The sequence below is a fragment of the Apus apus genome, chromosome 3 (genome assembly GCF_020740795.1).
Source record: "Apus apus isolate bApuApu2 chromosome 3, bApuApu2.pri.cur, whole genome shotgun sequence".
NCBI lineage: Eukaryota > Metazoa > Chordata > Aves > Apodiformes > Apodidae > Apus > Apus apus.
In genome coordinates, this window is record NC_067284.1 from 66079616 (window position 1) to 66100464 (window position 20849).

A 20849-nucleotide genomic window follows, 5' to 3' on the forward strand; every position below is an offset into this window, starting at 1 on the left:
CTGGGAGTAACATATGGAATCAGGAGGTAGTTGAGTGTTGTGTGGAATCTTGATGCATCTACAGAGGTTAAGCTGTGGAAACTACTGCATGTCTTTATTTTCTAAAGCATTCATAGGATGGCTGAAAAAAAAAAAAAAAAGATTACCTGAAGTTTTGGGAAGAGTAGAGGAATTTTGGGATAAACAGTTTGTTTCCTGTTTTCTATTAATGTTTGTGAGAAAAGCAGTTATTGGGGGAATGGAATCCGCTCCCTCCTCTATCCACTGCATTTTTTCTGTGTTTTGTTTGTTTGTTTGTTTTGTTTTTTAAGCTAGTAGAATAATGCAAAATAAGAAGAATAAGGCAGAAATGGGGGTTAGGAAAGGACCCTTTTAGATGGATTTTCTAGATGCGTAAATTCTACAATTTAGTCATTGATGAAAGATGTTGAATAGTGGCAGAAAATCATCTGCTGTTTCTGCTGCATCAATTTAGGGGCACATAGGTGCCCAGTTTTTTAAATCTATGTAAAATACAGTATTGTGGTTTTTGATCACTACCTCTGCTGAAATCACAGCTGAAAGTAAACTCGTATTCATGCTAATAGTTTCCCCCTACTTTTTCCACGAAAATTTCATTTGACCATTTTGTTTTTCTTAAGCTTGTATTACTGACCTTTACAGAAATTCACTATCAAAGTATAAAAGCTGTGTGGAATTCTTTGCAGCTGCAGCTTCAGCAAGATTTGCAATTATGCAAGAAAATGCCAAAATACATACCTGTGTGCTTCTCATCTCTTTAATATGCAAAAACCCTTTACTATTTCTCATATTAACTGCCATGCTTCTGTTTCACACCTGCTTTTGCTAAGTAGAACCCACATCCCCCAGTGGCAGAATATGCTGTATATCTTTATATGAGCAGGCAAAAAGAGCATATTTAGACAGATTAGAGGTGAAAAAGATTTTTATGCTCAAGTTTCTGATTAGACTATTATAGCAGCATCACTAATTCGCCTCCTTCTGTCTATTGTCTTCCCTCATCTGTTGTCATCAGTGACCACTGTTGATTTGTTGACTCTATTAAAGTATTCAAGGAAGCCACAGGCCTGTCATTTTGGTCATAACCTTAATCTGTTTTCTCACCTTGGGAGAAAATGTGTGAATATACAGTCTGTTTCTATAGAGTGAGCTCATTGAAAAAGTTCCTGATGCCACAAATATGCAATACATTTAGAAGAAGAAAAAAAGATTTTCTGAATTTTGGTTATGATAACAGATAACTAGGTGGCTTTAGGTACCAACTTCTATAAGAACCATACTGAATTAAGTGATGGTAAGCAATTGTAGCAGTAAGCTATGTAGCAAGTTTGAGCTGGATGAGTCGCAACTTCTGATTTCTCATAATCTCTGATTGCTCAGTATTTCTGAATGATTAAGCAAATAATTTATGCTAACTTTCATTTGCATCTCTGTAAAGCCTGTGTAACTTTATTGATTCTGGAGTTGTTTTAGCCTTTATAGCAACTAAGGAGGGGGGAGGGGTTGTAATTTCTGCCAAGTTTCTGATCTGGAAAATATAGAGATTTTTATTTATTTATTTATTTATTTAATGCTTTACAGGTAAATAGTATAGCTATCTAATTGCTCTTCATAAAGCACTTTTTTTTTTTTTTTTTTTTTAATTGTGTATCACCTTTTTTATAACAAAATTATTTATATCCTACTCCAGGGGATCCTGCTCTGGCATGGGGATTGGAGTAGATGATCTTTTGAGGTCACTTCCCACCCCTAACATTCTGTGATTCTAAGAAACTCCTTGCTGTGGAAATAGTGCTTATTTAAAGAATAAACTAATACAGACTTGAGTTTTCTTACAGTCTATTTTCTGTTCAGTTATTTAGAGGAGAATGTGCTTGTTTTCTTATATTTTAGAAACAGGCTTTATATTTTAGTTTGTATTTAATTTTTAAATTTGGCTTGCATTTGCAACTGGCTAAACTTGGATCCGTAACTTAAAAATTAGCTGTGTGTTTTGTTTTGAATTTTAGTTTGCAGATACCCGATACTTGGAAGAATGTTTTTACTGCATGGTAAATAACATAGATCCTTGAACTGCTTCTTTTTCGTCTTGTTTGAAAACACTGGTGTCCATGACATATACTGGAATGTATTCCATTTCTTAGTATTTATCTGAAGTTTAATTTTTGCTCCTTGTGGTTTTATATGTCAGTCGTTCCTGCCGCTGCCATCTGAGACTTTCTTTGATAGTATAAATAGCCTTAAGAGCTGAGGTTACAGTTGGAAGTGTTTGCCATCACTAAGCTGGCGGAGTAACTAAATAGGCCAGGGTTGGTATCATTTGGCTTGAATGACTGGAAAAATTTTTCTTTCATTTTTGATGCCAGAGTTCTCACTGTTGTGGAACTCCTCATTTATGGCCTGCAAATCTGGGAAGAAATCCATCTGGTTTCTTCATCTGTTTCGCCAGACACTGATCTAATTATTAGAGCAATAGATGATGAAAAGAAAATTTAAGATTAAATTATATTTTATGGTTACTAGAAGCTATGATGAATAATAGTGAAAGCATGTATATTTAACCAGTAGAAGAGATTAATGTTGTCTTGAAATAACTCCCCTTAATTGATCTGTAATATTTTAATAAATCTTTCCTGTGCCATTAAATACTGGGATAGGGAAAATAAACTAAAGAGAAAGATTGTACTTACTAAAAAACAGGTAAGTCTTTGAAACGTATAGTAACTACAAAGTCTTAAACATTTGAGAAAGAGACTACTGCATCTGTTGATTGTATTTCATTTAGGGCAGTGGAGTTTTGATCTCTGGAGGTTTGATCTTGAACTCTGCTATGATATATATAGTATTCTTTATTATTTTTATTGGAACATGAATGATTCTTTTTCATGCTATCTTTTTTATTAGAAATAATCTTGCACAAGGTATGTGGGTAGTATTAGTATTAGGACTTATTTTTAATGGAAAAATTGTACTGATGCATAAAGATCATAGTGTCCACTGAAAAAGAACTCGCTAAACTTCATTTATTTTGGCTGAAATTCTACATGGAAGATACTAAAACTGTCCGAGTTGCTTTTATATATATATGTACCGGGACATTTTGATGACAAGATGAATAATGTGTGTGAAGAAAGGGTATGTTACTTAAATGTGCCAGATATCACACATGTATGTGTGTGTTATTACATGAAAGCCAAAACTTTTGTAGATTGGATCTCAGAAGTCTTCCAAATTGGCTTTGGCTTGGCAAGAGCCATTGTAGCTCAAAAAAAGGGAATCAATATAACTGTCTTTTACTTGATACCCAATATATATTTTGTTATTATGTTAATAAAAAGAACTGTCAGGCTTTTTTGGAAAAGCATATTGATAATATTTATTGAAATACTAAATATTTTTGTTATGCCTATTATACTGTTTATTTGTACCTGTTATACTATTTATTTATGCATTTTTTGTACCATTATACATTATACCTGTAGATAACACTACAGTTCAAGGCTTAAAAAAATAGAGAAAGAAAAAAACGTAGTATGCTTAAATCAGTCTATATGCAGTGGGTGCCTTTGGGGGAAGCACAAGGTTTTGCATTCAAGAAGCAGTTATACAAAATCATGCAAAAGAAATCCATGGAAAGGTATGAAATACGTAGAAACCATGGCTGGCTGATGAAGTCTCTGAGCTGCCCGTGGTTTGAGGTTCAAAGAGTACTCAGGAGTAGTATCAGATGTCCTTCCTATGCTCCTATGTGCTCTCCTGCTTCTGCTTTTTGCCATAGTTAGGCCCTTCGTCTCAGCCAGTACTACTGCTCTGAAGGGCAGTATTTGGTTGTGATGTTTCTTTTTATGCCACACAGATTACTGCAATGTAGTGGAAGTTTCTGTTAACAGTTAACGCATGAAACCAATGGTATTTGTTTACATGGCAGCTCTGCCTGATCCAAACCAAGTCGCAAGATTAATGTTAAATTTCATTGTTATGTATTCATGGGTAGGGTCTGAGTAGCACAGATCTTTAGGTGAGGAAATAAACAGTTGTAATGCCTTGTCTGTCCCTATCTCATTTTATAAACAGTAGCATATCCTTCAGTGTGTCCTTCTTCAGTCTGCAGTACTGTTGGATTTGGTATTGCTGGCTCTGATGGGCAATTTGCTTGTGGCATAGGAATGTAAGAGTTTCATTCAGGATGCACTGGAGGAGCTTGCCTATCATCTCCTCGGCCCAGCACCTCTCCTCTTGCAAACTCTTCTAGATCATAGCAAGAATGCTATTAGAGAAAAGACTGTGGATATCTTTCACCATCTCAGTTCATCATCAAATGGATTTTCCATTGCTTGGAATTGGTATTAGGCTCTGCATTGGCAGAGGCTAATGTAGTTGTGGAGTGAATTTATCTTAGTCACTAATCCTTGCCACCTCCCTGTGAGGTGATTTGCTAAGTATTTGACAGATGGGGAAGCATGGGAGGGAGACATGGCTTCAGAGCTGGGATTAGAGTGCTGATGTCCCAGGCTTCTGGTCCTGTGCTCTGCACAACCACGAGTCCAGCCTTTCCTGCCCATCTCCTGTTACTCTCCTGGGGCAAATTCCTATAGAACTTTATTAATAAAGACAACAGGGGAGTAATCCTGTTGTCCTAGTCAGGAGTGAAATTCATTTTTTATTTCTGTGGAATTGTATGCAATTTAATGCTAACGGTCAGGAGACCTTAAATAACCACATCAAACAGCTGATTCAGTGCCAGCCTTCCTTCTTATTTAGCTTTGTCTAAGCTGACACCAAACTTCAAGACAGTCCTCTCCTCCCACAGCGGAGAGCCACTGGGATTTTTTTATACCACACATGGTTTCCCTCCTACATTTTCCTCCCATGTCAGATATTCATGCCCCCTTTAATAACCAGCAGGGGGATCGTTACATTGAGCTACTGCCAAATGCATAATGACTGCTGCCTTTGCCTTACACAGTCACCGCACGACTGATATCCAATTCAGCATTGTAAAGTGCTTAGGGCTACCTTGGGGATGTGCTATATTAAACCCAACTATTCTAAATCCTATTTAATACAAAGAGATTGGTGGTGGGGGAGGGGGGAGGAAGATCTAAAATTGTTGTTAATCACCTGTTTTCAACAAGTAAAAATACCTGGTCATTTAGGGCCTGATTCTGTCACTCTTGAATAAATAAATAGTCCCACTGATTTTAGTAGGGGGTGCATGAGCTGAGTTCTCTGCTTACCACTGGGGGAGGCAGAATTGGGTCATGTAGAAGCTGTGGCTGAGACAGTAAGATTACAAGGAGCTGATGGTGGTGAGTGAGCCCATTTCTGAATTCCACTTACAAATGTTTTACAGTGAAAACAGGAAAGCGGAAACATGCTTCATATCTGACTGAAAATAAAGGTACTCTTAAACTTGTAAAAGACAACATTTTTATTTGAATGATATGACAGAGCTGCCACAGGAGTGTTACCTGCTATAAAGAAAGCTTAAGAATTATTACCTTTATTAGACCAGTGACACTGAGCTTTAGCCATACATTTCTAACTTCTGTCCCTCTACAGAGACAATTTTCTTTTCTTAAATAAACTGTCATGCTAGTGTTAATATATTGTTGGCTTCCTCATACTCTGAGAATACTGCTGATATAAAACATGTATATGTTAGATTGGTAATAGTATCTTTAGTGTAGCTGACTAGAACAAATGTGTTTCCCTCATGGCTGTGCTAATGTGATAAAGGAAAATTGGCTGTTCATCAGCTTTTGGCTGGGTAAAGACAGTGGAGATGGAACCACATTCTTTTTTATGCATTAATACCACTGAGAACTTTTCACTAGTTATATTTCATGTGCGGGCATGTTCTGCAAAGATGTTGTAAAACATGAGATAATGCTACAAATAACAAAGTAGAAAAGCCTGTATCTTTTATGATGATAACAGTCAAACACCAAATGACAGTAACAGGCTGTAAAAAATGTGATGCAGAAAAAAAATGCAGTGTAACCACCATATACACATATACTTAGGCTCCTGAAAATAGGGCATCAGATGTTTAGAGGGCTTTGAATTAAAATTAAATAAAAAACTGTTGTATTTAGGTCATTGATGTGTCAACACAAAAGATAATTTAAAATGGAGAGATGTATTTTGAGTGGTGAAACTCATATGCAATAACTTTTTGAACAAATCTCAAGGCTTAGTAATTATGATAATAGGCTTCAAATTTCCATCACTGGAAGGGCAATAAATATTCCTGTCTAAATTTGGGAAATATTGACTGAATCTGGAAATGGCAATAAAGCTCAGCATGCATGTGTATGTTTGAAAGTTCAGTTTAATGAGAAAAATTCATCTGTGCAGTTTTATGTGAAGCCTAACTAAATATATATATATATATATATAAAAACAAAAAAGGCAAACGAAATCTCAATCTCATTTCATATTTTCTTTCTTAAAATACTGATAGACTCATATTGCCTGAGGCACTGATGCTGATCATCTGAGCTCAGATTTGTAGATAATTGTGTCCGTTTATCTTGGTCTGTAATTTGAAAGACTTTATTGGTGGAATAGCTTTTTGAGTGCTTACGTTGTGTTTTTCAAGCTGATATTTTTTCAGGTTCTGGCTTTCATCCTTGTCACCAATTATTCTGGCTTTTAAACCTTCTGTTTGCCCTTACATATTGTTCTTATGGAAGTAATTGTTCCAGGTTTATTTTGTTTTGATTAGAATGGGTATTAAGACAGACTAAAGTACTCTAGTTTTATTTGGCCTTTATAGACACAATTCACCAGGCATCCATATCTACAAAATGGAAATAATTCTCTGTAAATTAGCAGCAAGAAAATGATTGTTCAAAATCTGAAGGCTAACAAGTTCTCATGTGAAGTAAGTCTAATACAAGGTAAATACTGCTAAAAATCAAGTCATTTTGGTTTTGGAAAATAAAAGAAAATTCTGATATAAAGTAGTTTTTAGTCAGCGAACAATTGAAAAGATTTCAAAAGTTTTGAACAAGTGGAACTTAGTTTCTATAATTAACTTCATTAATGGGAAGCTAACTATAGCCATGATGCTTCTAGTTTTCGTTTTCTACGTGCCTGTGTTTTTTAAAATGAGTATTGAATTTCGTAAAACGTAAGGGCCTTCACGTATTATTAAATACTTTCTAATTTTATGTAACCTAAACATGAGGATTTTTAATGTGAAAAAGTACTTTGTAAAAGCTCAGCATCTTGTGACTTTGCGGAGCTGGGAGAATGCCATAAAGTATTTCGATGAACGTTAGCTCAAATTTAAAATGAATTGGCAGGGAAGGGAGCGCTTGCATAAAACAGTACCCTGGGGTGCTGGCTGAGTGTCTTAGCCAAGGGTTCCCTTGATGTAAGGGAGTTACCCCCTGGGTGTAAAGCAGATATAGCCAGTTCCTTTACTGTTCCCTTCAGCCCCTGTAGAAAGAAACATGCTTGGGTTAGGGAGGCATTTTGGAGGGGTGTTAGAGGCCTGCCTGAAACATGCTGTGTTTGGTTGTCTTGTGTATGCTACATAGCCCCTCGAGGCCTGGATGAGCTGATCTGTATGAGAAGAGCTCTGACAGCTGTAACATGTGCCCATGGCCTGAAGTGGTGAAGTAGCTGTAACCAGCCTTGTACCTTGTGAAACAGACCCTTCTTCTTTTCCTCTCTTCCTCCTCCCTACCAGATCACTGTACTGTACTTTCTTCTTTGATTTAACTGCTATTGAAATGTTACACTCCATGCATCTGAGTGATGATCTTGTTAACTGAATTGCTAATGGATGGACAGAAAAGACGTAACTGCTTTCAGTAGGCACTGAAAATAAAGTTACACAGCAAGTAGATTGAAGTAATGTCAACGGTTAATCAAGGATAGATGCAACATGTAGAGAAATCAAAGGGATTCCATAATGAAGCATGTGTTTGCCTCTCTACATTGATTCTATAGGTGCATCATAGCAGAATTAGTTTCTTCTTGAATGGCTGGGAAGATGACAACACACCTTTTGATTCAAGGATTCTTGTGGGAACACTTGCAGATATTGATGCTGATGGTACAATGCAAATTGGACAAAGCTTCACAGGTAAATCGTGTAGTATTTTAGTGGAATGCACTGGAATGTTAAAAATGAGATGTGCATTAAGTGGTTAAAAGTTGTGTGTGAGTCATTTTAATTTATCTGTATGCTGAGTAGTAAAATCTTCCTGCATAAGAAAATTCCTGTTGTATAATTAGCTTTTTCAAAAAATTGGCTGAAAGGCCGATGTTTGGTAGGTGATTCTGTAGGTTCATAATTTATTCCAAGTGTTACTGCATATATGTAGGTTTTCCTCCATTCTCCAGAATGCAGGTCTGTAAAATGAAACATTCCATTCATTAACAGTCACAGTTTTTCTGAGTAAATGTGTAGAACTGTTTCAGAATGGGATTGTGCATGGCTACAAGACTGCATTCCTCTTCAGGGTGAGGAATAGAGCTGAAGATTTCTAGCTGTTCATGTTCTTAAGGTCTATCAATACTCATGTAAACCACTAGCAGAATGAGAACCCCTTGTAATCTCGTAATCTCTGATAGTGTTACTTTTCATCTACATCTAGAAATTTATATATGCTGCAGAATGACATGATCATTGCAGAACAGCTGGGAAGTATTTTGGTGCTCTCCACACATTTTTGGCTCTGTAGATGTAAGAACACTTGAGTATAGCTCTTCAGGAACATGCAGAATTTGAAGCCAACTCCTAAATACAACTATATGTCACTTAACCAACTCATGCTCTTGAGCAAGAAAGTAATTCTGTACCCCATTTCTTAAATATTTGTATTTGAAAATGTATTTAGTTGGGATTTTTATTCTGAATACTGGATAACTAATAAACGTGTAAAGTAAAGGAGTATTTTAAAATGCTTTTTATCTTTACTGTAGAAATTGATAGCTACAGTTGTACCTACTGTATCTCTTCGCTAATTAGAGATGGCACATGGACTGGCTCATTACTTCTGTCTAATGAGCCGATCCTTGTGCCACCTCTCTAATCAGAAAAGAGATAGGTACAAAATGTTCTTATAAAGTTATTATAAATCATTCTTTTTTATCAAAAAAATTAAGTCACTGCCCTCTATAGTTTTGTCCAGGTCCAAGATGGTTTCATTCAGGAGGGGTAATTGTGCAAGAGAGATCTCTGAGTGCTGAATTAAAGGCGCTCTCATGCAGTGCGAAGCTGCCTTCTGCTCAAGAGATTACTTATTTATAGTGTATTTTCTTAGGTTTAGAGCAATTCGTTGGAAGAATGCAAGATTTTCGATTTTACCCTCTGGCACTTACGAACAGGTAAAGAACCTTTGTTTTTGTAAAAAATAATAGAAATAATAGGTAACAATTTACTTCTTTCCCAAAGTATAGTGATTTTCCGATGTCTCCTTTAGGTGATTGCGTATGATGATGTATTTATTGCACCTTATTTCAAAGATGACTTTTAATCTAAAAAATCTTCAGTTAAAATAAATTCAACACCTTAATGGAGTTTGCTTTTGAATATAGCTTAAGTATAGCTAGTATGTGTAGTAATATATGTAATATATATGTAGTGAAACCCAACATTCAACAATAAATGTGCACTTTCCTTATTATTGTTGTCCCTGTTACAACCTGACTTAGTAACTATTCTTGCAGAAAGTAAATCCAGTGACTAGATTTCAATGCTTATAAATTGTAAAGGTGTCATCAACTCATCATAATTCTGACATAATAGTGTGTGCTGATAAGCTGAGTGCTGCTGGCTGAGACTTGCCAAGCTTTCCCAGAGCTCCATGTAAGCTGTGGGGTTAGGGGGGGAGGATATGGGAACAGTCCAGTTTAGACCTCTAGTGATCTGAGTGAAGAGGACAGGCAGTTCAGCTGGTCAGCACACTGGCTTTGTGTCTCGCATCTTGGCTCCAGTGCTTAGCAGTTAATTTCCTCTGGTTTCAGCTTCCTCATGGTATCGGACATCCATGTTCAGTATTCTTGATGCTCCCCTCACCCCATGCACACATCGATACCCCAAGGTGCTATTGTCTAACTGTTCATTGCTCTCTATGTTGGATTGTCACCATAAGCACCAGTGACTTCCCTTGCTCAGCCCACATAGCCCTGAGCAATTGCTTTGACTTCCATCCCTGAGGCCAAAATAGGTTGCCACTGCAATTTCTGTTGCCATCCAGCCTCTCTTCCTAGTGCATGACAAAGAAATGTTACCTTTATCTAGCTCATGCTGGATTAATCTAGTCAATTCAAGCTGGCCAGAAGTAGTCAGGTCCGATTTTGTTTGCACAGTGCTCCTGGGTTGGCTACACACAATGACACTCGTAACTGCAGACCTTAAGGCTTCTTATCATAGAATCATAGAATCATAGAATCATAGAATCCTAGGGGTTGGAAAGGACCTCGAAAGATCATCTAGTCCAACCCCCCCTGCCAGAGCAGGGTCACCTAGAGTACATCACACAGGAAGGCATCCAGGCGGGTTTTGAATGTCTCCAGCGAAGGAGACTCCACAACCTCTCTGGGCAGCCTGTTCCAGTGCTCTGTCACTCTTACAGTAAAAAAATTTTTCCTGATATTCATCTTAAACCTCCTATGCTCCAACTTGTATCCATTACCCCTTGTCCTATCACTGGTCTTCACTGAAAAAAGCTTAACTCCATCGTCTTGACACTCACCCTTTACATATTTGTAAACATTGATGAGGTCCCCCCTCAGTCTCCTTTTCTCCAAACTAAAGAGACCCAGCTCCCTCAGCCTTTCCTCATAAGGGAGATGTTCCACTCCCTTAATCATCCTTGTGGCTCTGCGCTGGACTCTTTCAAGCACTTCCCTGTCCTTCTTGAACTGAGGGGCCCAGAACTGGACACAATATTCCAGATGTGGCCTCACCAATGCAGAATAGAGGGGGAGGAGAACCTGTCTTGACCTACTAACCACACCCTTTCTAATACACCCCAGGATGCCATTGGCCTTCTTAGCCACAAGGGCACACTGCTGGCTCATGGTCATCCTCCTGTCTACCATGACCCCCAGGTCCCTTTCACCTACACTGCTCTCCAGCAGGTCAGCCCCCAACCTGTACTGGTGCATGGCGTTTTTCTTCCCCAAATGCAAAACTCTACACTTGCTCTTGTTAAACTTCATCAGGTTTTTCCCCGCCCAAGTCTCCAGCCTGTCTAAGTCTCTCTGAATGGCAGCACAGCCTTCTGGTGTGTCAGCCACTCCTCCCAGCTTGGTGTCATCAGCAAACTTGCTGAGGGTACATTCTGTGCCCTCATCCAGGTCGTTGATGAAGATATTGAACAACACCGGTCCAAGTACCGACCCCTGAGGGACTCCACTAGTCACAGGCCTCCAACTAGATTCTGCCCCATTGACTACAACTCTCTGACTTCTTCCTTTCAACCAGTTCTTGATCCACCTCACTGCCTGATCATCAAACCCGTACTTGATCAACTTATCTACAAGGATGCTGTGGGAGACGGTGTCAAATGCTTTACTGAAATCAAGATAGACCACATCTAATGATCTTAATGATAGTCTTTCAATAAGATGTAGAGCAGTTTCCTTGGAGCTCAGCTGTCTGCAGGACATGATAAACTGAGCTGCTGTTAATATGAATCTGAATTCCGAGTTACATGAAAACCATGTTGGTTATATTTTTCAGAGCAATGCTTGTCAAATCCTTTGAACTCCAATTTAAGTCAGTGAAATGAATAAAGTTTAAAAACTGAAAGTTAAGGTATTTTACAAAGTAGTGTGACTTAATGATGTCTTTGTAGATGTTGTTTTATATCCACAAATAACTTGGTGCAAAATGTCTGTCTGGGATAACACATGAAAGTCTTACCTGCGTAATTAATTTGAGTCTGTGGCTAGCTAAAACATCCTGTAACTTTGGTTCAGTGGAATTTGTCATAAATACTAGCAAGTATTTATTTGCTTAACAAGTATACAAAAATTGTGTCCTTATTGATAAAATAACAGTTTTTAAATTTAAATACTCAGCCTCTTCTAGGCTCACAAAATCCTTCTGTTACACCGGAGATGAGCAGATAGAGGTTTAGATAACTGCCCATTGTTTGTGTAACTGTCTGCTTGTCTACCTACCTAGCTATCTATGTATCTATTTCAATTGCTGATGTCAGAGGAAATTGAAGTGACTTAATGGCTTTGACCTGGGCTGTAGGAAGCAACCAGAATGACGCAACTGAAAAAGTGGGCATTTGTATTAAAGTTAGTTGAAAGTGAAAATATTTCCATCCAGGTTTTCTAAGGTGCAATGTGATGTTGCGAGCTTGTCTTTTTGGAGGATTTGAATGGAACCATTCAACTCATCTGTGGTTACAGGCAATATGCCAATGCTATGATATGCTTAAGAGGAGTCCAGATCAATGATTGGAGCCAGATATGATGCAGTTGTAAATTGTTAAGAGCTTTTTGCGTTGCATCTAGCGTTGGATTCATCCTACCTAGCTTTAGACACTCCAACAGGGAGCTCATTTTCTTTGGCTCCTTATATGTCTGTGGAGTCCTGACTGCAAATCCAGAGTGCTTCTTCACAGATACTTTTTTGAAGGTACCTGCTTCTTACCACTGATTACAGAAGTGAACCTGTGTAGCCTGATTCCTGGGGCTGGATTGCCCCATTTCTGTGAGATGAGGCCAGGCCTTCAGGGCTTTTTCTATAACCTAAGCTGAATTTTGCTTGATCTATGAGCCTAAAGGCACAAAGTGGCACTTGTCCTTTTTTATCATGTATGTAATGACTTTTTTCTATGCTGTGACAGAGACATTTTGGAAGTATTCTCTGGAAAATTTCCTCATCTGCATACCCAATCAGAGTGCCGCTGTCCTGGAAGTCATCCCCGGGTACACCCGTTGATTCAGAGGTACTGCATCCCTAATGGTGCAGGTGATACCACTAACGACAGAGTGCTGAGGCTGGATGCAGAAGCCCATCCTCTGTATTACATCAATGATGATGACATTGGGACCACCTGGATTTCATCTGTGTTTACTAATACTGCAGGTCTGGATCGTGGTGTTTCCATCACAATAGATTTGCAAAATGGACAGTATCAGGTAATGACAAGATTACATTTGCTATTTATTAAAACAAAATTAGGAAAATATTTTTATAGACATTTTATTACTATGTTGAGGAAATCCAGACCTTATGTTTTAAGACATTATCCTTAGGGGACCAGGAAGAAAACTTCCTTTATCAGCATGAAACAATGCAAAAAGCAACACAATGCATTATGGTTTTTGTAATTCTCTTTTGTGCCTTGGCTTTTGTAACAAGCAGTAATCTAGAATAGATATACCAAAGTGGATATCTTGTATGAAGACATCAATATTTAGAAATTGTTTGCTTCCTTTTAACTCCACTTTTAAAAAATTTCAACTTCACTTTTGATTTCTGTTGAAACTCGAGCTCCTTGTTTTATGCATTCTGGTAGGAAGCTGATTGGAGTCAAATGGAATTTAGTGTGTCTGTGGCATACTGACACAGTAGAGGGGATTTCTGTTTTGTATGGGTTCTGGAGGTGGTAGTTTAGCCTCCTGAGGAATATGCAGGAAGAGTACGATAAACAGACACGCTTCCTGAAGAGGCTGGATTGCACTTCACACTTCACTACACTGTTAAAGGGTGTTGGAATGTCTTGGAAGGAGGGACATAGCAGAAGTGGGGCTGTAGTCACAACAGGAGCTCTACCAAATTTCTGTGTATTCTTCCTAGCTTAATGTGTTGGGTTTTTTGTCATTAATGGGGAGAAGGGAAAGAATATGAAGACAGGCTCTGAATAATAATCAGTCCTTTAGTTAAAAACAAATTCAAATGTATCTGAAGTTCTCTGACTTGATTTACTTGACACAGACACACTTCTGCATAATCAGTATGCTGAGGGAAGTGCTCTTTAAAGCAATACAGGGCATTGCATGAAGTTCCAAGCTAAAAATAGGGGAAGTCCTAAAAAAAAAAAAAAAAAAAAAAAAAATTTACACGTTACCAGACAAACAACTCATCAAATATTTGACAAACTGAAGCTATGTCCTTAATTTTTGCCAAAATAATATTACTGTAATAAATCATGGACCTGGACTTTGTAGTGGAGCTCAGTTCAGTTTCATAGTAATGTCTGAGAGATGAAAGAGCTTGTTCAACCAAAAAAGTTTATCCTGTTTTTAATTGGGAATATGTGGGCTGAAATATTGGTTCTGTTTCTGTCTGTGAGTGGTAAAGCAGACTATATGGTTGCATTGAAAAAAAATGTTTATATTCTCATTATTTTACAACTTAGCCATTAATATCAGTTTGTAAATCTATTATCTTCTTGTAGGTATTCTATATTATACTGCAGTTCTATAGCCCACACCCTGAAGCAGTAAGAATTGAAAGAAAAAAAAGAGATGATCTGAAGTGGGAAGACTGGCAGTATTTTGCTAAAAATTGCAGTTTTTTTGGAATGGATAACAATGGATCTCTGGATAAACCAGACTCTGTCAACTGTCTCCAGCTTCCTAGGTATGAGTGGGTATTATCTGCATGTTACAGATTATTTAAACAGGTATCATGCTGACAAAATCCATTTCTATGTCCCAATGAGACAGAATCTTTTAATTTGGTATACACGTTTATTATGGGCTGCTGAGTATATGAAAGATCCCAAAACTGACCTTTTGATTGAAGATTGTCAAAAGATCATCTGTTGTTTTATCAGATTTCAGACATTGAGGAATGTAACATAATTGATTCCGCTTACTTTTGAGCTAGACTTTGAAATTTTACATACTTGTGTTTTGGGGGCTGTTGTCAGTAGAATTACAGAACATTGAGGTGAAGAGTGGAGTAAGGTACTGATATGACAAATTGTTTTAAACTAACTGGTGGATGCAAAAATATTCCTTCTGATCTCTGAGAGTGCAACACATTCTGAAGCTAAGAAAAGAGGCCAATCTTAAGTGCAAAAGCCAATCATCCAGTCTTGCTACTAATCATGCAAAACATGTAAGAGAATAGTTGAAAATTGTATCTTGAAGCTTTCTAATCTTTCTAAGCAAGAATCAAAATAAAACCAGGGGGCAGGGAAGAAGGATAATTAGCTTTTAGAAACATGTTGCAAGCCTTTTTGAGACAGCTAGCATGTGCAAATGTAAAAATATATAATATACACAACATAAATGTCATAACTATATATATAGTTAATATATATTATAATTTTACACACAGACATGCATGTATGTACATATATATTTGAATCTATAGCTCTACATATATTCAAATGCACAATCTCTTGCCTGATTTCAGATGCCAGTCAGTATTAGGCTTGTTTAGTACTTGGCTGGAAGTCGGTCAGAAAATACAGTACCAGGTGCTGTAGGCAATTTGCTTTTTTTGTTGTTTCACTTTTGCTGCCTTCCTAAGACTTTTCAAGTGTCAGCATCTCTGTGTGTTCTCCGGGAGTTCAGTATTCTGAGGAGAGGAGCAGAAGGTCATCTGAGTTACACCAGTTTTCAGCAAAGATATTTAAGCTTTTTTGCTGATCCTTGGAGCAGAGGATAGGGGAGGAAGGAAATTTCTTGAGTAAGCCAAACATTTTTTGGTAAGTAGCCCAAATGAGGTGGTATGCCCGTCTCAGCCGAGAAATATGTAGTTTTATATTTTATAAAAATGACTGAGGAGTTCAGTGTGAATTGTTTCCATAGATGTTTTGGAAATAGCACTGTTTCTCCTCTTAAGTTACGGCATAAATGGAGCGAGGACTCAATATGAATTAATGATTTTGGGTACAGCTGATGTACAGAAAGCTTATTTAAATGTTAAGAAATATATCCTGTAATGGTGAACATTCTGTGTACTCTAAGAGAAGTCACTGTTCGAACAATGCTCCAGTGTTGTGTCAGCAGTGTAGCAGAGCTTCTTGCTGAGACCTTTGTAGGAAAGGAAGGTGATTTTATTGTAAAACAGAACTGGTTTCTTTTTCTCATACACACATACTTGTAAGTGCCAAGACAGATCCAAATTTTCTGTCCACGATTTAGTCACCAGTGTGCTTGTATGTTGGTGGCCTAGCTATGAGTCCTTGGCATGGAAGGCAAGTGACCTTTGCTTTGAAATCCTTACCATAGTTTGAAGGTTCTTGGTTTGCTGACCACAAGCTAGTACTGAATGAACTCTTTCATGTTTCACATGAAAGTGATTACGGTATTTGTTTCTCCATCCTGTACCGCCTCTGTAAGTTAGGTGTTGCTTGCTGTCCTTTTTCCCTCTATCAGAGGCTTGAATCTTTGCTTAATCTGAATATTGGCTGACCGTTGTTTTAGGACCTCCTTTATTTTCCTGGTTTCCTGAGAAGCTGCAGGTAGATGCCCTAAGATCTTGATGACCTGGTTATACTAGGTGCCATCAGCCTTACAGTCCTTCTGCTGCTTCTTTTGGTGCTTCCATACCAAGATGGTGTCATTCGTCTGCCTTTTGTATGTGCCTTAACATTTCCATTACAGCTCTATATGTCACAGAAGAAAAATACTCTAACTTTGTGCAGAGGGGAAGAGAGGACAATATCCCCCAGAGAAAAATACAGATATATTCCACTGAGATTTTTGTGAAGCACTGGTCTGGATAGGGGCACAGTAAATTCAAAGATCCTTTATGAAGACAGAAGAGTGTGACTCAGCAGACCTAGTCTAACCATGAATCTCATCTTTCAAAAGTTCAGAGATATTTTGAAGTGAGGAGAATTCAAGAAATTTTTTGAATGTTGTATGTCAGGTGCTAGGTGATACCGTGGGATACCTATTTTTAATGAGCCCATGTAGGTGTGCAAATAAGCAGGCATGCTTGCCTCTGGCAGAGGCAAGTTCTACTCATAGCTAAACTCTGCCTAGTAAATATACCAACATGAGTTGATTCATACCAAATTGTGCAAACCTGTAGTTAATATATACGTGTTTATTCAGCCTTTGCCTGAATTTTCAGGAATGTCTTTCCCCTTCTCGGGCTTAGAGATACAGTTTTACTCTCAATCTTGCAGCATCCATTAAATTCTCTTGCACTTCACTTGCTGGCAGATCATGTGTGTTTTTAGCTCTGCTCACTCATCAAATGAGATTATACAGTACAGTGACTCTGGAATTCAAAATACAGTTGTTCCTGTATGATTTTATGTTTGTTTAGCAGGTAAGTAATTAACAATGTGGGCATGTTAATTATCATATTAGTCATCTGAAGTATTTCCTTAGGGAGTTCAAGCATAGTTCATGTTTCGCGAAGATACCATTTTAAACTTTTTTGAAAACTGAGTGCAGATGACACTGTATCAGTCACACTTCATTCATATTTTCAAGTTGCCTTTTAGAGGCTTTAGTTTTCTTTGGAAACCCAGGGTCTGGGGAAGAGCAGACATATAGAGGACATCTCTTTTTCCCTGCTTGAATCCTGGTGACTGGCAATTCACTGATATACGAATTTTCCCCAGAAACAACAAAAAAACTATGTGCAGTTAAGCGGAGACCCTCTCTGATAAAAAGGATATTAGACAATAGGATTTGTAAAATGTCGTATTTTGATTTTAATTTTTCTTCCTTTCTATTTAAAACAGCTTTACACCATATTCCCGTGGTAATCTAACTTTTAGTGTTCTTACTCCGGAACCAAATCACCGGCCTGGTTACAATGATTTTTATAATACTCCATCTCTCCAAGAATTTGTAAAAGCTACACAAGTGAGGATACATCTCCATGGCCAGTATCATACTAATGAGTCGTGGGTAAATTTTAGGCATAGATACTATGGAATTAATGAAGTTACAGTCAGTGGAAGGTAGGTGTTATGGAACTCTTTCTCCACCCATTGCTGCCTTCAACTAATATAGCTGTGCAAATTGTAGAATGAGCTGCCTAAAATTTAATTAAGTTTTTCTGCTTTTACATTTAGGAATGAGAAGGGAATTTGGTCTGAAGCAGTGCATCAACTTTGAAATGACTGATGTACTGGTTTTTTAAACCATTTGCTCACATGTTATTTTAAAATTAATTGTACTTATTACACAAATCTGTCAAAAGCAGTCCGTTCCTTGGAATTACCAATGTCTCTAAGCAAAGGCTTGTGATTTCAAATCATGGCTTGTGCTTTACTTCAGTAGCACTTCCAAGTTTCGTTATAGATTCCCAGACATCTTAATGAATAGCTCGTTCTTTGTTTTAGCTGTAGTTTTCCATTTAAAACTGGGCAGCTGTCAGTAAAAGTGTTACATTATCTGTGACTGACAACTTTATTGCATACGATAAGTCTTGTAGAAGGACTAATTGTGACCTGTAAATAATGCACAATTTTGGCAATGAAATGGTTTCCAAGATGCATATGGTGCAGATTTTTGTTAATAAGTGTTTTTCCTGAAGTTATTTCGGTACTTGAGATCTAATTTTGAGAGAAAGCACTCCATTTGAGGTCACATTTACCTTAATATTTTCTACACTTACAGTGTTTTGATTATTGATTTAGATGTGTTACAGTAATGCTTTTACTACAACAGCTATAGTCTTGGTGACTATGTGACACTAGAAGAGTAGCACTTAAGGTAGAGTGGAATAGTTATTGCCTGTTAACTAATTCTCTATAAAGATTTTATTTTAGTAATAAACAGACATTTTAACTGAGATCAGAATGGGTTAAACTAGAAGACTATGCTTGATATTGTGAAGATTCCTTGGAAAACTATAGCCACCCTGTAAAGCTTACTATTGATTAATTGCCATTTTATTAAAGTTTTACATATTAATGCTACATTCTGAAATATGCTTTTCATTATGTGTTATATAAGGTAACAGTAGCTTTACTACATGCAGACTTATTTTCTTGGAAAGCAACTGATACTTTAAAATATATTGATTGAAGTAGTCTTTTGTAGGTTATGGCACTTAACATTTTCTTTGGTGGTGTTTATTTGCTCTTAAAGAAACAGACTATGATAATACACATTATCTTTTTGATCATATTATATATTGTTGTACAGATGTTTCTGTGTTTTAATTTTTTTCTTCACTACCTATTGTTCTTTCAGGTGTAATTGCCATGGCCACGCTGATAAATGTGATTCACCTATGGAACCATATAGGTGCCTGTGTGTCAAGGAAAGCTATACTGAAGGAAATAATGTTAGTCTCTCCTTTGTCTCACTGTATCATCCAAGAAGAGCCTCCACATTGAGATTTTAGTCCTGGGAAAGTGTGCATGCATGTGTGTTAGTGTTGTCCTAAGTTTTATGGGGAAATTTTCCATAGCAGGACTTAAAACTCAAACATCAGATGCAAACCTGAATTTAGACTGTCAGCATCTAATACAGATTATGGCTCTACCTGCTGTAGCAACTAGCAAATGATCTGTAGAGTGAAAAGGTAACAGAGACACAACGTTCACAGCAGATGTGTTTTTTTTTTAATTTATTTTCTTTTTACTCTACAGTAATTTTAGTCTTGTCCTATGGACTCCAGATCCATTCAGTAAATTGAGTGCAGTAGGCACAGCCCTGGAGTTCAGCTTCCAATTTGGTTTAATTTGAAAGGGAACAGTTCAAGTGGTCCAAGATAGCTCCATAATGCAAACCAAAGCATAGGAAATGCAGAAAATTTGGAGACTTGCTTCAAAACTGCATGCCTAATCCAAGGTAAAACACTAACATAAATTTATCTCTGATACTTTGGACGTCTGTAGGTTGCAGTCTCTGACTTCAGCTAAGAATGAGATCTTTTAATGCAGTTGTTTTACAAAATCTGTCTAAGATGAGCTAAAACATGTTGAACTTGAGTTTAAATGTCTCATGTGTAATTGAGCATGGGTTAGGAAATATTGAGACATGCCCATACATATATATTTGGAAGTTATTTTCCTGGGGGTTTTATTTTTATTTTTTTTAAATCTGAACCACTGATTTAAGTGGTGGCTTTTTAAAACACTGAAAATTGAGCTTTGACCTGATTTATTTTCATAAGGCAGCCTGTAAATGTAAATTTCTCACATTTTTTAAAGTCTTATGTAACATTTGGTTATCTTTAAAATGATCTGTAGTAGCAACATGATTGTTCTAATAAAAGAACAAATTTAATATTACTTTTTACTGCTCTGTATTTTCAGATAGTAAATATTAAGGTTAAATTTCTTTGAATTAATTAAAAAGCCATACTAAAAATCTAGGTACAATCTAGAAAATACATTCTTTTCATTGCTTTGCTCTGCTTTTAATAACACAATTTCTCAATAAAGAAGGATTTTGTGAAGTGTAACGTAGTTGAAACTTACAGAGTTGCACAATTATAATTTTCCTACTAGTTTTATAATTCTTGCCCACAGGAGAACCAAAATGAGGTTGTTTAGTAAAAGTCAGTCTTCTGAAGAAATATCTAGAGGAGAGCTTAGAATAATGGTGCCAGTTTGCAAGTTTTCTTGGAAGCTTTTCATATATGTCTTCGCAAAACCAAAACCATGATGTATGAATTAAGGAAACTTGCTCAAAGAAAATATTCTCTCCCTAGATTATTTATCTCAAAAAAAAAAGAAAAAAAAGAAAAAAAAAAGAAGTTGAGGTTAAGCAAGAATGAGTTATATCAAAGCAATGAATTCCACAATCATACTGAATATTAGATTTCCATCACAAATACATACTGCATTACTTGCTACATTTATGCTTTTTGGAAATAGGCTTTCTGAAAATTAAGAAGGAGTTATGGAATAGCAACAGCAGTAGCAAAGGGGAGACTAACCTCACATTAAAAAAAAACC

At 37.0% G+C, this 20849-nt stretch overlaps 1 protein-coding gene across 1 annotated transcript in view; it reads left to right on the forward strand.

The window, feature by feature from the left end:
- The window catches only part of USH2A (usherin), a 388839-nt gene that overhangs the window by 25103 nt on the left and 342887 nt on the right, over positions 1–20849 (forward strand). Inside the window, exons 3-8 of the mRNA XM_051613556.1 lie at positions 7987–8122; positions 9306–9369; positions 12855–13149; positions 14412–14596; positions 17673–17894; positions 19135–19228. Coding sequence (XP_051469516.1) covers positions 7987–8122; positions 9306–9369; positions 12855–13149; positions 14412–14596; positions 17673–17894; positions 19135–19228 — 996 coding nt within the window. The remainder of the gene's footprint in view (positions 1–7986; positions 8123–9305; positions 9370–12854; positions 13150–14411; positions 14597–17672; positions 17895–19134; positions 19229–20849) is intronic.